Source organism: Hyperolius riggenbachi, chromosome 10 (assembly GCF_040937935.1).
Source record: "Hyperolius riggenbachi isolate aHypRig1 chromosome 10, aHypRig1.pri, whole genome shotgun sequence".
Classification (NCBI taxonomy): Eukaryota; Metazoa; Chordata; class Amphibia; order Anura; family Hyperoliidae; genus Hyperolius; species Hyperolius riggenbachi.
The window spans coordinates 12,698,378-12,714,203 of NC_090655.1; the positions used below are offsets into that span (position 1 = coordinate 12,698,378).

Below are 15,826 nucleotides of genomic sequence, written 5' to 3' on the forward strand. Positions count from 1 at the left end.
GTACCATGCACTCGCTTCTCACTGGTCGCCGGCTGATCGGAGGTCTGACGCTGGCTGCTTGCAAGCTGCATGTTACATGATAGGCAATGGGGACGGACGGGCGGCGCTGTCCTGTGGTCTTCATCACGGTGAGTCGGGGTCCCTGTCACTACCTAAAACTGGAGGGCACCTGTCACCACCTAAACTGGGGGAGTACCTGTCACTAAAATAATAATGATGATAATAATAATAATAATAATAATAATAATAATAATAATAATCTCCTCCTCATGCTATCTGACTAGAAAACAAAGATCCATCCTACAGACTAGAGTTTGAGATTATCAGCGGTTTGACCCTGCCTGCTCCCTGCGCATGGCCAACACTCAACCTCTGCATCAGTTGTGCCCTCAATACTAGTGATTAATATGCGTTTTCTTTACTCAAGAATCTGGCAACGCATGGCTTTCTACAGGGCTCCATTACCCATCCAAGGACAAGTGGATAAGGACCTTTGTAGTTTTTGTCAAAGAGGGGAAGTATTAGAACTTCCATGAGATTCTTATTGTGGTTTATGCTTCCCATGGAGACTCCCTTGACCTCCTGTCACAAGTTGTACCACAGGAAATGAGCAAAACTCTTATGTGAGCACTGGCAGCAATAACAACCCTTCTGAGGTTCCGACCTTTCACTAAAACAATTGTATTTCAGGCTATTTTGTACCTAAAAAGTTGGAGTTTAGTAATTTGATCAGGTGTTTGGCTGGTCGGGATCATGTGATGTGTAGGCTAAAACAGAAAATAGATGTAAGGCATGGTCACCACCTGACTTCAAGAGAATTTCTTTAGGATAATGTGATCATCTCTGTCACCCTCAACAATACATTTTCTCTCTGCCACTTACCATTAGGCTCAAAGGGACCACCATTCCTCCACCTAGACCTTAGAAGATGAATATTTTGCAATTTTGTAATGAATGCAAACTGTTAACAAGCTCCTCAAAAATGTTCAGCTTGTACCCCCAATTGTCTCTGAGCTACAGAAAGGACAATACAATGGGCCAAAATAAACTTACTTGAGAACTTTTCCCGCACTTGGCCTCACCGGACACCACCACAATCTGATTCCGCAGCAAAGCCTCCAAGAAGACGTATTTCGATTTCCACACGGGAAGCTTCTCCCTTTCCTTCAAAAGCTCATAAAACCGCGAGGAATACGGCAAGCCGTCAAAGGGGTTTAGCTCCAGGTCATCAAGCAGGCCTTCACTCACGTCGCTGGAGTCTGAGGTCTCCAAGAGGAAGCTTTTGTCCGGTGACGAGTCTAACAAATCGGCAGCTTCTTCTGGTGCTCCAGACACCAAAGCCATTGCCGGGTAGAGGAAAGGAAGAGCCGTTCCATGAATCCAGCCACTTCTTCACAAGTCTCCCTTCTCAGAGCTGCAACAGGTGACACCGGACGGGCCAGGCGGCGTAGACTGCACCTCACAATCATCAAATCCAGTTCTGGAGGCAAGTCAGAACTGCAGAGTCAGGCCATTCCTGTTAAACATCAGACAAGTCAGCTTATAAACACTTTAGCGGTGTTGACTCTCCTAACTGCTCTTGTACAGACAATGATTAAGCAGAGACAGAGAACAGGCCTGCCCTCTGTTACACGTGTCTGCATCCTGATTGACTAGGAATACAAAGGCATAGGAGTGAGGCGATGCTGAGAGTGGAGCAGATCATGTGGTGACCTAATCCCCTAACAATGGCGTTTACCCCGTACTATGGCCAGTGAAAGGGACAGAGAGCGAGAGTGCGAGGCTCTGCAGCACATCTGCCAGCTCTCAGTGAAACATGGAGAAAGAGAGACCGGCGGTAACCAATGCTTCGCACAACTCATGCAGCAACATTTCAGCGTACAATAAACCTCCCATCCTTCTGTGACCTACTTACTATGAGCGTCTGTCTAGAACGCGCACAGGGTCAGCCAAATCTAACGTCTAAAGCAACACAGTATGACTGGAACAAAAAAACAAAAAAACAGTACATACTACAGAAGGAAATACACTCGCTATAATAATTCAGATGATTTATTTAAAAATGACCTTTTTGGGGAAAATGTACAAACTGATCTTTACTATTTCTTTTCTTTTTAAATGGACTTAAAGAAAAAAACAAACATTAAAGCTAGGAACACACGTAGCAGAAGTTGCCGCTAATGGAAGTCAATAGGCCGCATAAAAAAACCCCATAAAAACGCGTATGTGTTTTGCAGGTTTTTCAAAAACGCTGGTTTTGTTGCATGGTTTTCAAAAACGCATCAAAAACACACATAATGAAAGTCAATGGTAACACATTGGCCTCAATTCATAAAAGTTCTGTCGGGTAAAAATTAAATCCGTGCAGGAAAAACACAGCTGTCGGTATTTCAGCCTTCTGGGTGGTCATTCATAAAAATGTTGCCTGTTGCGATACAAGTGCGGAGGTTTTCCGCTCTAGGCTGTCAATAGGCTTGTGGAAACGGGAGAAGCTGGCCGAGTCCCTCCGTGCGCTGCTCTCACTGCTGCTGCTTGGGAGGTCTGTCCCATTCACTTACATGTACTCCGCACGCTTATCGCCACATCCGAGGAAGCGGTACTTCCCATCCGCATACCGCTTGCTCTAATTTTTATGAATGGACATTTTGTTACATTTCCACCTAGAATCATCGCATAAGGCGGTAATTTATGGCTCTGCTCTGGAAAGTCAGTTTCGCATGGGGAAACAGCTTTTATGAATACACATTTTACTCAGTGGTTGGTAAACTCGGCTGTTATCAGCATTTCCGCATGCGGGAACGCTTTATGAATCGAGGCCAATGTATTGCGTTTTGTATGTGTTTTTCATGCTTTTTTTTTTTTTTTTTTTAACATTGTTTTCTGATGTATTTCCACTTCCTGTTTTCCTAGTTATTTGCATAAAACGCAATTGGAAAACGCATACGTGGAAAAAATGCAAACGCACAAAGAACGCACATGACAGAAATCTCGACCATTCACGCACAGCCATGTGTGCATCCAGCCTATAGAGGAACTGTAGGGAAAACAACATATTGAATAAAATTCTTTTTTTTTTACAATATTCATTAAGGCCTCATTTACATATAGCGTGCTTTCAGGCGGACGTATGGAAACGCGATCGTAGGGACAGCAGACAGTGCATAGACTGCACTGTCTGCCATTTCCAATCATGCACAGCGATTCACCGCTGAATCGTCACACTTGGTTGCCTGCATTTCGGGGGGGGGGGGGGGGTGCTTCAGCTCAAACTCCGCCCCCTCCGCTGGGAGTGACGCACAGAGCCAAGGGGCGCTGCATGGAAACAAGCAGTCAGTGTATTCCCATTGGTGTTAGGTACACACTTTACAATTTTCTGACAGATTTACTGCCAGACCGATTATTTCCATCATGTCTGATCTGATTTCTGATTGATTTTCCATAGAAAAGAACGTAAAATCTATCAGAAATCAGATCAGACCTGTTGGAAATAATCGATCTAGCAGTAAATCTGTCAGAAAATTGCATGGTGTGTACCCAGCATAAAACCTTTCCTCTCCCTGAATTGCATTGCGAAATGCATCACTGATGGTGACATCTTTAGTTCTGCCAGGTGATCTGTACGGAATGTTCATTACTGAGAATTCTATCCACAGAGGGAGGTTGTGCTTGCTTGGCTGTTGGAAAAAGCTGTTACTTCCCACAATGCAACAAGGTTCACAGACAGGAAACTGTCAGGACCATGGTCCTGACATCACACTGTGGAAGGGGTTTCACCACAATATCGCCATACAGACCCCCGGATGATCTATTCAAGAAAAGGAATAGATTTCTCATGGAAAGAAGGTATCAGCTACTGACTGGGATGAAGTTCAATCTTGGGTTACTGTTCCTCTTTAACCACTTCACCCCCAGCGGTGCGGATTTCTCCGTCCCTCTTTCCACCCTGTTAACACCAAGGGACGGAGAAATCCGCACCTGACGCTGCTCCCGCCGCTGTCCGCACTCCTGCTTGCTCGTCCGCGTGCCCCCGCACCGGTGCACGCCGCTGCCCGCCCAGAGATCAATGAACGGAAGGAAACGTTCTCGTTCGTTGATCCAAGCCCCCGCAATGATCAGCTGCTTCTACGAAGCAGCGCGATCATTGTGTAAAAAAAAAAAAAATAAATAAAAGTTTCCCAGCCTCATAACACTTCCTGCAACCGTCGCTTGCAGGCTGCATAAACAAAAAGTTACTGTGGCCATCTTGTGGCCAAATAGTAAAACTACACCCTAAGCATTTTTTATATACAAATACATTAGTTATACACTAAAAAATTAACTCATTACCTCCCACACTTCCCAATACTTTTTTTTGTAATTAAAAAAAAAAAAATTACAATTAAAAAAAAAAAAATATACATAAATAGTTACCTTAGGGACTGAACTTTTTAAATATTTATGTCAAGAGGGTATAACACTGTTACTTTATAAACTATGGGCTTGTAATTAGGTATAGACGCAAAACTGAAAAAAAAATGCACCTTTATTTCCAAATAAAATATTGGCGCCAAAATACATTTCATGGGTTTTAATTACAGTAGCATGCATTATTTAAAAACTATAAAGGCCGAAAACTGAAAAATACATTTCCTCCTATTTTCCCATTAAAACACATTAGAATAAAATAATTATTGGCATAATGTCCCACCTAAAGAAAGCCCAATTGGTGGCAAAAAAAACAAGATATACCGTAGTTCATTTCATTGTGATAAGTAATGGTAAAGTTATAGACGAATGAATGGAAGGAGCGCTGAAAGGTGAAAATTGCTCTGGTGCTCAAGGGGTAAAACGGCTCAGTTGTGAAGTGGTTAAAGGATACCAGAGCCCAAATGAATATGAGAAACGAGGGGGGGGGGGGGGGGGGAGGGGGGAGGCATGTATGGTGAGCTGTCCTGATGCTCACAGTTCCCCCCCCCCCCCAGTTCTCCTTTCTGCCCTGCCGATAGTGCTAATTGCTCCCGGCCCCTCTTCTTGGCCGGCCAGGTCGAGCATCACTGCTCGAGTCCTACAGTGGCCCAGAGAGTTCTGTACTAATAAAACGTCAACCAGGGGATCCGATTGCTTCATTTTCAAGCTATATACATTTGCATATGTAATATTCATAATCCTGCATCATCTTGGAGTTATTTACATTTCACTGACCATTCGGAATGTTTGGTTTCCTGTTAAAGAGGAACTCCAGTGAAAAGAACGGAATGAAAAAAAAAAAAAGTGCTTAATTTTTTTACAATAATTATGTATAAATGATTTAGTCAGTTTTTCCCCATTGTAAAATCTTTCCTCTCCATGATTTACATTCTGACATTTATCACATGGTGACATTTTTACTACTGGCAGGTGGGGTCTGTGGAAGGGGATACTGCTCTTTTGGCAGTTGGAAATAGTCATTTCCCACAATGCAACAAGGCTCCCACAGTGTGATGTCAGAACCATGGTCCTGACATCACACTGTGGGAGGGGTTTCACCACAATATCAGCCATACAGAGCCCCCTGATGATCCGTTTGTGAAAAGGAAAATATTTCTCATGGGAAAGGGGGTATCAGCTACTGACTGGGATGAAGCTCAATTCTTGGTTACAACACCTTTCTTTGAGGGCCTGTTTTCACTAGCGCGGAAACCGGGCCGAATTCGGAGAGATTCCCCGCAGGCAAACCACACGGGAAAACCCTGCCATAGGAAACTATGGCACCACCGGCCGAATCGCTTACCTTACATTCCGTGCGGGAGGTCGGGGAATCCCATAGCCGTGCATGGCACAGCTTCTGGGATTCATCAGCGTTCCCGCTGACCAGGAAGTGCCACCGTGCGTCTCGCAGCCATGCGCGGTGACTAGTGGAAACGGGCCCTAACTGAGAGGGATATGGATGTTTCCTTTCAAACAATACCAGTTACTTGGCTGTCTGCTGATCTCTTTGGCTGCAGTAGCGGCTGAATCACACCCTGAAACAGGCATGCAGCTAATCCAGTCTGACTTCAGTCAGAGCACCTGATCTGCTGCATGCTTGTTCAGGGGCTGTGGCTGAAAGCATTAGAGACACAGGATCAGCAGGAGAGTCGGGCAACTGGTATTATTTTAAAAGGAAAAATCCATATCCTTCTCAGTAGGAAAAACACAAACGCTCTCAAAATCGCTTTGTGCAGTGATTGGGTTCTCATTTTTAAGAATAAATACATTGTATTTATTCTTTTCCGGGTCAAAGATTTCCCTTCATGACTTGTGTCAGGGAGTGAATTCGAAAACCGCTCTGAAAAAACGCTTAGAAAAGCACTTTTTACAAAAACGCAGCGCGCAGTGGAGCGCCGGGAGGGGAAAACAAACAGCGCATAAAAACGCGAAACACTTGCGTTCCTGTTTTTTAGATGTGAATGGGTTTTAAGTGTCTAAAATAACTGCTGCTGAATAATTCGACTATCAGCTTAAAGATCGACTATTGTGAAAATCTTAAAATATATTCGATACATACAAAATGTGCATTCTCCCAGAGTCAAAATGATCTGTATATTACATTTTTCCTATGTTGTTGTCACTTACAGTATGTAATAAAAAGCTGACAGTGTGACAGATGATTTTGAACTAATCCATCTTCTTATGGGAAACACGATCACTTGTATGCTTTACAAAACAAAACCCAGCCTCCCTACTTATTTGCACACTATTTTGGTAGTAGGATTTAGCAACTGCTGTTCAGTACTTTTGTAAACTAAGAAATACCTGAGAATCTCCCATGAGCAGATGGACTAGTCCAAAATCTGTCAGATCTGTCAGCATTTTACTACATACTGTATGGGCTGGTGCACACCACAGCAGTTTGTGAGTGTTTTTTAAAAACGCTTGGGGATAGAAAACAGCTTGGCTAATGTATTTCAATGGGCTGGTGCACACCAGAGCGGGTCGTTTTTTCCACAAGCGCAAACTCGGGTGCTGCTTAGCATTTTTTAGATTTCGGAGGCGTTTCTATCTCAATGTTAAGTATAGGAAAATGGAAAACCGCTCTGAAAAACGCTAGATCAGAGCGGTTTTCCAGGGGTTTTTGTTACAGAAGCTGTTCAGTAAGAGATTTACTGTAACAATATATGAAATCTGCTATACAAAAACGCTCCAAAAAGGCTAGGCATGTGTAGAAAACCTCTCCATGCCTAGAATCGCTCTGAAATCTGCTCCAACAACCTCTAGTTTTATTGCGGATCTGCTAGAGGTTTTTGGTGTGCACTAGGCCTAAGTGACAGCAATATAGGGAAAAAGGTAAATTTATACTGCCTTTTGCTCTGGGAGAAATGTACATTTTATATTTAAACCTTTTTTTGTTTTAGCAATAGTGCTTTTTAAAGGGGAAGTATGGTGAAAATTAGTAAAATTCAAAATATGTGTAAACAGACAAATAAGAACATTTTTTTTCCCAGAGTAAAAGAAGCCATAAATTACTTTTCTCCTATGTTGCTGTCACTTACAGTAGGTAGTAGAAATCTGACAGATGCGACAGGTTTTGGACTAGTCCATCTCTTCATGTGGGATTCATTTATTTTCAAAAGCACTTAGTGAATGGCAGTTACTTTGTCCAACTGCTACAAAAAACTAGCAAGCAGGGAAGCTGGCCAGCATCATTGTTTAAATCCTTTTAGGGAGTATCTTTATAAAGAATAAAAGCCTTGCTGAGAATCCCCTATGAAGAGATGGACTCGTTCAAAACCTGTCGCTTGTCAGATTTCTACTGCCTACTGTAAGTGACAGCAACATAGGAGAAAAGTAATTTATGGCTCATTTTACTCTGGAAAAAAAACGTACTTCTTATTTGTCTATGTTTGCACAGATTTAAAATTTTACAATTTTTCACCATAGTGCCCCTTTAACCATTTACCGCCATCCTAACGTATTAAAACGTCATGCTTACCGCTATTAACAGCAACATGACGTTTTAATACGTCGCGCATTCCCGCCGCTGCTACCGCCGTGTGTCCGCCGCTACCGCCGCCATTACCGTCGGGATCCCGTGCTGGGCGATTGGGGAAGAGGACTGAACAGTCCTCTACCCAATCGCAGTGCCTGGAGTGAATGGACGTGACCGCGAACAGCGGCTACGTCCATTCACATAAACAGGAAATGTAACAGTTTAATAAAGTGTGTAAAAAAAAAAAAAAAAAAAAGTGAACACGTCCTATGAGTGTTCACCAGCGCCATCTTGTGGCCAAAAAGTATATTACACTTACAAAATACATACATTTTCAAGTATATACACATCATTAATAAAATTACACTTCCAACCCTCCCCCCCCAAAAAAAACACTTGTAAAAAAAAAATCAGCTTAAAAAAAAAAAAAAAATAGTTGCCTTAGGGATTCAGCTTTTTTTATTCTATATTTTATGGGGGAAAATTAATTTTAATTTATTACATAGGGGCTTGTAATTATGGCCAGAACAAACAGAAAAATAACCACTTATATTTCAAAATAATATACTGTCGCCATACATTGTGGTAGGGACATAATCTAAACGGTTTAATTATCGGGACCACTGGGCAAATACAACGTGTTTGTTTTATCCACAGGAGAATGTTTAATTTTAAAACTATAAAGGCTGAACACTGAGAAATAATGATTTTTTTTCTTTTTTTTTCTGTTTTTCTCATTAAAATGCATTTAGAATAAAAAAATTCTTAGCAAAATGTACTATCCACAGAAAGCCTAATTGGTGGCGAAAAAAACGAGGTATAGATCATTTTCTTGTGATAAGTAGTAATAAAGTTATTAGGGAATAAAAGGGAGGAGCGCTGACAACTGAAAATTGCTCTGGTCCGTTAGGATAAAAACCCTTGGGGGTGAACTGGTTAAGAAACAACTGCTGTTCAGACACGCTGCCCAAATCCTCTTGGACAGAGGGGAGCGGTGGTACAATGGGGGAGGGTTCATGGCGGCTGGCAGTTACAGTTCTGACCTGGCGGACACCTGCACTGACAGTAAACGCTAGCGTAAGTACAGTACATAGCGATAGACGCCAGTCAGATCTAAGTGTGTCATCAGTTTTCAGTTCACATCTCTCAGAATCGCTTTATTAAATCCATCTCAGAGGCAATTTGGCTTGTGCTGAGGGAAAGGTCAGTTTAGAAGGGACAGGCAGAGCGCGTTGCCTGCACCGCGGCCTGAACAGATGTCAATGTCTTTCTTCCGCTGTGCTGCGCTCAGATTCCGCAGAGACTACAAGGAACACAAAACTCAAGGGCAATTAGCAGTTTCACTGGCAGCTGTCTCTCTCTCGCTGCTGCGCGATCCCAGCGACTCCGACCGCCATCAGCTGCACGCGCTTCTGGCCGGATACAAAGAAGGCAATTTGATTTGGAATGGGGAAGAGGAAACGATCAATTGCTAAAATTACAGGTTCTGTGAAACAATAGCGTGCGTCAGAGCGGGGCCAGCCATGTTTGCGAACGCTTGAAAGGGTCTTCGCATCACAGCTGTCATTTAAAGGGAACATTTGTTATAAGATGGTCATAGATTTATATCTGTGCCACACAATGGCGTTTGTTTTTTTTCTCTCCTTTTTGTTAGTGAGAATAACCTGAAAGGGACTCCGAGCACCTCTCATGGGCATGCCTTTACGACTCCGACCAGTACTGCAAAGTACTTAAAGATGCATACCGTTCTGTAGCTTGTGCTCTCCTCTTTCATTTCATGCCTGAATCACCATTCTACACCAAACAGTTTTCATTCTATTTCAATTTAAAAATCCCAGCTGCCATCTTGGCTATGTTATAAATTCCGGGTCACCCCTGTCCTCTCTGTTAGAGAAGTGCATCACTAAATGAAGGAGGAAGAGGAAGTGACACGCATAGCCTTTGCAAGAGGCTCCTCCAGAGGGGTCATAGCACGACTTTGTTGGAAGTTGTCTGGCTTAAAAAAAGAGAATCTGTATTGTTAAAAATCGCACAAAAGTAAACATACCAGTGCGTTAGGGGACATCTATTACCCTCTGTCACAATTTCGCCGCTCCTCGCCGCATTAAAAGTAGTCAAAAACAGTTTTAAAAAGTTTGTTTATAAACAAACAAAATGGCCACCAAAACAGGAAGTAGATTGATGTACAGTATGTTCACACATAGAAAATACATCCATACACAAGCAGGCTGTATACAGCCTTCCTTTTGAATCTCAAAAGATCATTTGTGTGTTTACCTTCTGTCCCCTTCTTCTCTCATGCACTGAACATTACAGGCTTCCTGCAGACAGCTCTGCCTGTGCCTGTGTTTGTAATTCCTCAGTATGTGTCAGCCAGCTACTTTCACAGCCTAACAGAGGAGGATTTTTATCCAGCTCTCTTCTATCACTGATAAGAAAGCAGAGAAGCTGCTGGCTTATGTAAATAAAACACACACTGGAGTGTGCATAGAGGAACAGATCAGCACGGAAGAGTTGGCAGCCTTCCAGACACAGGCCGACAAGTCTGACAGGGGAAAGATACATTGATTTATTACAGAGACCGTGATAGTACAAAGTGCTGCAGTGAGCCAGAACAGATTAGAATAGGTTTAGGAACTTGTAGGATGGTAGAAAAAACGTTGTAATTTTTGTTACAGAGTCACTTTAAAAGCAAGCCCATGAGAGGTGCTCGGGAGTCCCTTGAAGTGAGAGGGACATGGAGGCTGCAGTATTTAAAATGTACCTGAGACGAATAGTTATAAAAGTTTTATACATACCTGAGGCTTTCTCCAGCACCCTCCACGCGGATCGCTGCAACGCAGGCTTCCTCCATCTCCTCATTCTCCCGGTAGAAGCCCAGTAATTTTGGCCAGTCGTGGTCACTCAGTGCATGCGCAGTGGGGCTGCGCGCGCCTCCCTCTCGCTCATGCGACGGAGCATTCTACGCCTGCGCAGGTGCAGAGCGTTCCCGGGCCACAGGAGCACGGCGGCACATGTGCATTGTGCTCCAACTGGCCAAGCCAACGGGCTTCTACCGGGAAAACGAGGAGATGGGAGGAAGATGGAATGGGAGCGATCGGTGCGGAGGGGGCTGTGCTTGGCCAAATAGACCTCAATTCACTAAAGGCAGGTCAGTAAAATACTGCATTCAGTATTTTACACTTTTTTTCCCCCAAATTCACTAAAGATTTTACGCATGTGGTAGAAGTTCTGTAATTTACAGAACAAACATGCTTTAATTCACTAAGCCCTGCTCGGTAAGTGTCACCAGCCATGTAGCAGGTCAGCGGTGAGGCGGGGAGCTGTGTAGGAGTCTGGGGTTTTCTGTCCAATGCATCCCCGGCATGCCTTGTGTGCTGCAGTAACCAGGGGGAGCCCTTCTGTTTAAAGCCAATGGGAAACGCTTAATAAAAAGATACTTACCTAAGGAGAGGGAAGGCTCTGGGTCCTGAATTCCCTCTCCTTTCCCGGTGCAGCCCTGGCTCCCCCATTCAAATCCCCTGCCGCGGGGAAGTCGGGAGTCTTTAAGAATCGAGTACTCCCGAAGACAGGCGGCTCCATACTGCGCATGCGCGATAGAGGGTGCTCGCGCGTGCGCAGTAGGGAGCGGCCCATCTTCGGGAGTACTCCCTGAAGACTTTCCGAAATCACCTTCACCGGCGAAAGGAACAGTATTTGACCAATTTAGCCAAACACTGCTCCCGGAGACAGCGCAGCACGGAGGGCACCAGGAGAGGAGAGAGAAGGCTCATTAGGGCCCAGAGACTCCCTTCTCAAGTATCTGGTTTCTTTTTTTAATGTAGCGGATCCCATTGGCTTTAATGATAATCACATCTGAAGTCCCGCCTTCCAGGGTGTCGGATCAAATCAGGGTGAGAAGCAGGGCTGTGTGGCTCTCCCTATTGGCGGTCTGCTACACCTGTCAATGTTACCGCATGGAGAGTGCGAGCTACCGGCTGGTCAAAGCTGGAGAAAAATACCAAACACTGGGCTGGGTTCACATATGACATAGTGTGAAGGCTGCGTTTTGTGTCAATGTGTGCGGTTTTTCTGCGTTTTAATGCATTTACGGTGCGCATTTACAAAACGCATATGCGTTTTTATATTTGCATTTATGCAAATCACTTGGAAGACAACAGGAAGCGAAAATACAGTAACATTTTTTTTGGGGGAAAAACGCATACCATTGCATTCCTATTGACTTTCACTATGGGCGTTTTGGCACCATTCCTGCATAATATGCAACAAAACCAGCGTTTTTGAAAATCGCAGATTTGAAAACGCATATGCGGTTTTATATGCGTTTTTTCCTGTGGCCCATAGACTGTCCTTAGAGGCAAAACCGCAGCGTTTTCCGCAACGCTAGTGTTTCTGCTATGTGCGCACCCAGCCTCTAACGATTTACCGAATGCTTCAACTTTTGTGAATTGCAATTGCTTGATGTATTTACCGCACAAGTCGATCATTTACCTCACTAGTACTTTTGCTTTTCAGTGCGGTAATAGGTTTAGTGAATTGGCATTTGGTGATCGGTAAAATCTGCATTACCGCATGGGGTAATGTTTAGTGAATTGAGGCCATATTGTGGGCGTAGTTTACTACAAACTATCTGAAACCCAAAGATGGACACTAAAAATCGAATTTCTAAAAAATTGAAAAAAACATTAGTTTGAGCGATCAGATAATTCTGATCGGAAGTGAAATATCATAATACATCGTTCACTTCACCATCAAAGATCCAATCTTTGCTTCCTATCTATCAAATCAAGCGATCAGATAATTCTGATTGGATGGGAGCATTTTTTTTTTCCTAGACATTGGACTGTTAGTGGCCACCTTAAGGGCTGGAACCCACTAGGGCGTTTTTGGCAGTGCTTTGGGATCGCCAAAGTTCGCTGGCAATTCCCAAAAACCGCTTTGCCAATGAAAGTGAGTGAGGGGGAACCCATTAGTGCGATTGCGCTTAGGGGTAATCGCAGGACGTGCAGCATTTTGAGCACGTTAATGCAAAGTATATAAGTGCTGCATAAATGGCTTATCAAAGCGATTATGCAGCGCTTTGGGGGACCGAGCGATCGAGTTTAAAATAAAAAAAACTTTAAATACTTACATGGTGTCTGGATTTCCTGGTTACGTCAGTAGCTCCGCCTCCTAAAAGAGGTCACAGGCGCTTTTCTGATTGGTCTTAGAGAAGCAACTATGACCTCTTCCTTTAGGGGGCAGGACTACGGACGAAGTAGGACGCCGGGTAAGTATAATAAAGTTTTAATAAAAAAAAAAAAAAAATACAACGAATAGCAATTTGGAAAGGCTGTCCAGTTTTCCTAGAGGGTTCTAGGCCTAACAGTTTGAGAGGATGCTGTCCACCCAATCTCCAAAGCAGTATTTCCCTATGAACTTTCCTGCTGGGTCCCCTAAACTAGACTTGCGCCCCAAATTCACTTTGGAACAGTGCTTCACCAATACAAATCCTCTCAGCAACTTCACATCAGCCATCTTTTATTTTTTTGTAACTTTTCTCAAGTGATGAGAAGCGACATCACTGGCCTCTTCCAACTTTCTGCACTTAGAGCGCTACCGCTTCCCACTCCTCGATTAAACAAGCCCCAAAGAGAATTACCAGATCATCATTCAAATATCACGTCGCCGCCAGAGATGTAAAGCCGAAGCCGCGCAATTCGCCGCTGCGGATGATGGAGGGCAGCGGCTGTCATTCGCCTTCTTACGCAGCCTAGTGCCGGATTTTACACTTCTGCATATTTCAAAGTCCCCTTATTAATTTTAAATGGCTGCAGCGCGCTTAAAAGCCCGTGCCTGCTTCCCAATATTCCACGCGGTTTTAGAAGTTTAAATGGGCAAGAATTTATTAAAGCCCGGGCTTTTCCATTACGGTGTCACCGATGTAAATTGAATTTTAAGGCTGCTGGATGGAAGATGGAAAGCTTTTAAATTGAGATGTAATACAGAGTGCTTTGCAGCCAGGAGTTATAGTAGCAAGCGAGGTGAGCGGGGAAACTTCAGACTTTCTTTACGGTTTGCCCGAGTCGCAGGAACACTTCAAACACGATGAAACGCAAATGCTGAGGGGTAGTTCTGAAATGTGGTGTGGTTCACAGAGCTGGGACTTAGGAGAAGTTCTAAGGGGTGACAGAATACCTCAGCAGCACAGGGAGGCCTAAAACTACTGGGAAAGTATAGTGAACCAGAGACAAAGCACCCTTGTGTATTTTACGTACGTACGTACATACATTAGAGAAAACACCTACCCTGCTCTCTGCTTCATCCTTCGCTGCTCAGTCTGCTTGTTATCAGCCCTGATAAAATCCCCGACTGAGCATTTGGTCTGGCTTTGCTATAATGACTCAGCTATGATTCCTGAGCAGAGCCAGAAGGGGGCAGGATTGGGCTTGAAAAGACACCAGAGAACACAGACTCCGCTATAATGATTCCTGAGCAAAGCCAGACTGAATGCTCAGTCAGGGATTTTATCAGGGCTGATAACAAGCAGGCTGAGCAGTGAAGAATGAAACAGAGAGCAGGGTAGGTGTTTAATGTTCCCACTGATATACTGTATATGGTAAAATACATGAGGATGCTTCATCTCTGGTTCACTTTAAGGCCTGTACCCGCTACACGATTTTCCTGACAAATGTTTCCGATGACAATCAATTTTGTTTTGAGCGACAAGAGATTGTTTCCGCAATTTTGCGACATGGAGATATATAGATATATATATATATATATATATATATATATATATATATATATATATATAGATAGATATATATATATATATATATATATATATATATAAATAAATAAATGATTTGGCCACAAGATGGCCTCAGTAATTTTTTGGTTGTTCATCCTGTAAGTGAATGCTCTCACTTACAATAAGTGAAAGGAGGATGTGAAACTTAAGCCTAGTACACACTAGCAATTTTAATAGGCCAATAATTGATCAATTTTACCACCTCCATGTAGTATGACCATTTACCTATATAATCTGCATAGAATTGAAAATCTGTTTGGCCCTCATACTACATGGAGGTGGTAAAATTGACCAATCATTGGCCAATCAAAATTGCTAGTGTGTACTAGCCTTTAGAAAGAGCGCGGCTTTTCATAAGAGCTGTCAGTATTTCATACGGGGACTGAGATCAATGAGTGGGAACTGTGTTCCCATTCATCGATCCCCGGACTAACGGAAGGCGGCGGGAGCGTGCACATGAGCGTGCGGGCCCAGCAGCAGTTAGTGCAGCCTATCTGGACGAGTATATCCGTCCAGATAGGCTGAAGTGGTTAAAGCCTAAAATAAAGCCTAAAAAAAACTACTAAAAAGCCAATGCTCTGTGCAGTTTGCATTAATAACAGAAGGGATTTGCAATAATTCAGCTTTAAAGAGAACCTGAAGTGGGCAGATTGGACACAGAGGCATGTTCTCTGCCTCATGACATGGCTTTGTGTCCCCACACTGCCGCTTTCTCCCCCCCCCCCCCCCACCGCCGCACTATAGTCCCTCGAGATTAGCGACAATATTTGTCACCATCTCGGAGGTAAACACAGGGAGCGGGATTACCTGTTCAAAACGCCCACCTGGGGCGTTCCTGCAGGGTTTCCTGAGCTGCCATTGGGTAGCTATTCCTGGCCACGCCCCTTACCGTTCCCCCGCCTCCCTGCATGCTGGATGAGAGCCACACAGAGCCCCGTGACGATCTATTAGAGAAAAGGTAAAGATTCCTTGTGGGAAAGGTGCATCAGCCACTGACTGGGATGAAGATCAATCCTGGATTACATTTCCTGGTTTTAAAGCTGATTTGATCACAAATACCTTCTGTTTTAAGAAGAAATTACATTTAGCTTCTGTTAAATAGGCGT

At 43.7% G+C, this 15,826-nt stretch overlaps 1 protein-coding gene across 2 annotated transcripts in view; it reads right to left on the reverse strand.

Annotated features, from left to right (window-relative positions):
* Positions 1-15,826, reverse strand: part of DHX32 (DEAH-box helicase 32 (putative)) — a 118,058-nt gene that overhangs the window by 97,277 nt on the left and 4,955 nt on the right. The window contains exon 2 of one of the 2 annotated variants that reach the window (XM_068255728.1): positions 1,054-1,516. In XM_068255728.1, coding sequence (XP_068111829.1) covers positions 1,054-1,344 — 291 coding nt within the window. In that variant the 5' untranslated portion in view covers positions 1,345-1,516. Of the gene's footprint in view, positions 1-1,053; positions 1,841-15,826 lie in introns of those variants that run through there. The other variant, XM_068255727.1, reaches the window with a different exon arrangement.